General features: G+C 34.5%; 1 protein-coding gene across 1 annotated transcript in view; it reads right to left on the bottom strand.

Moving 5' to 3' along the window:
* Positions 1-216: 216 nt before the first annotated feature.
* The window catches only part of LOC119591307 (transcription activator BRG1-like), a gene marked incomplete at its 3' end in the record, with an annotated part of 18291 nt that continues 17407 nt past the window's right edge, over positions 217-1100 (bottom strand). Inside the window, 2 exon segments of the mRNA XM_037940034.1 lie at positions 217-385; positions 655-781. Of these exon segments, the coding sequence (XP_037795962.1) occupies positions 217-385; positions 655-781 (296 nt within the window).

Genomic DNA, 1100 nt, shown 5'->3' with positions numbered 1-1100 from the left:
CATTAAAGCAAAACAAAAAAGATATATCATAGTATAAAACAATAAAATGAAGCCACAGCATCAGAAAGAGCACTTGCTAATAAATGTTGAATGGCCAACTTCTTAAAATAAATCACTAAAAACTAAAATAAAATAAATAAACAAATAAATAAATGAAAAAGTACAAATAAGAAATGAATTACTAGATAACATTCTTTCAAAAATCATCAGCCCCACCTTCCTCTGGGAGGTTATCAGCCTCTGTCTCAATGCGTTCACGGGCATTGAGGAACACACTCTGCATGACTATGGAGTCTTCATAAATGATTGATGCTTCTTCGTTATATTCCTGAGCATTGCGGCACAGAAGCATGAAATCGCTCTCTACGTCATTCAAGTCTTCATACTGAAAAAGTAGTGAGTCATTAATGAAAATTATTAAAAGGAAGAAAGGAAGATTGATGGTGATTGAGAATTTTTTTTAAAAATTATGTTTTACAAAGGTTTTAAGACAATACATTGGGGGGGGGGGGGATTCAAATAGCATTTGTAAATCATGCAAAAAGCATTTTTTTTTTTTTTCTAACGAATAATAGTAACTGTGAAATAAATGACATGCACACAAGGTGTCCACATAACACATCTGAACTTCCAAAATCTAAGCTAGAGTCTCACCCTTCCTTCCTCTATCTTGTTGAGTATCTTGCGAATATCCATAGGCCTCTTGATCACCTCGTAGTAGTCTGGAAGCTCCCGACGTGAAGGCAGCTTCATGAAGGGCTCACTCAGCACCCTTCCATCACTGTACAAGAGGAGCAATTGAGGTTAGTTGATAAAACCTGGATGTTAAAGAGAACTGATTCTTCTATAGCAGTTTAGCATTATTAAAGAGAACTGAACTATAACCTTAATTCAAATGTCTTGGACTTACCTAGAGCAATGTCACACCATAAAATAATTGCATGATCATTACTGTAATGATTAATAGGTATGATTCCATCATAAATTCGTTAACAACGAATGATACAGAATAGTGAACTACCTCAATTCACATTCCAGTTTAATCTAGAATCTTTGCCGCTAAAAAGGTCTTTAAAACTAATCCTAATTCACGGACTTGA

This window comes from Penaeus monodon, chromosome 28, assembly GCF_015228065.2.
Source record: "Penaeus monodon isolate SGIC_2016 chromosome 28, NSTDA_Pmon_1, whole genome shotgun sequence".
NCBI classification, from domain to species: Eukaryota; Metazoa; Arthropoda; class Malacostraca; order Decapoda; family Penaeidae; genus Penaeus; species Penaeus monodon.
This window is presented reverse-complemented; position numbering and strand designations above follow the sequence as displayed.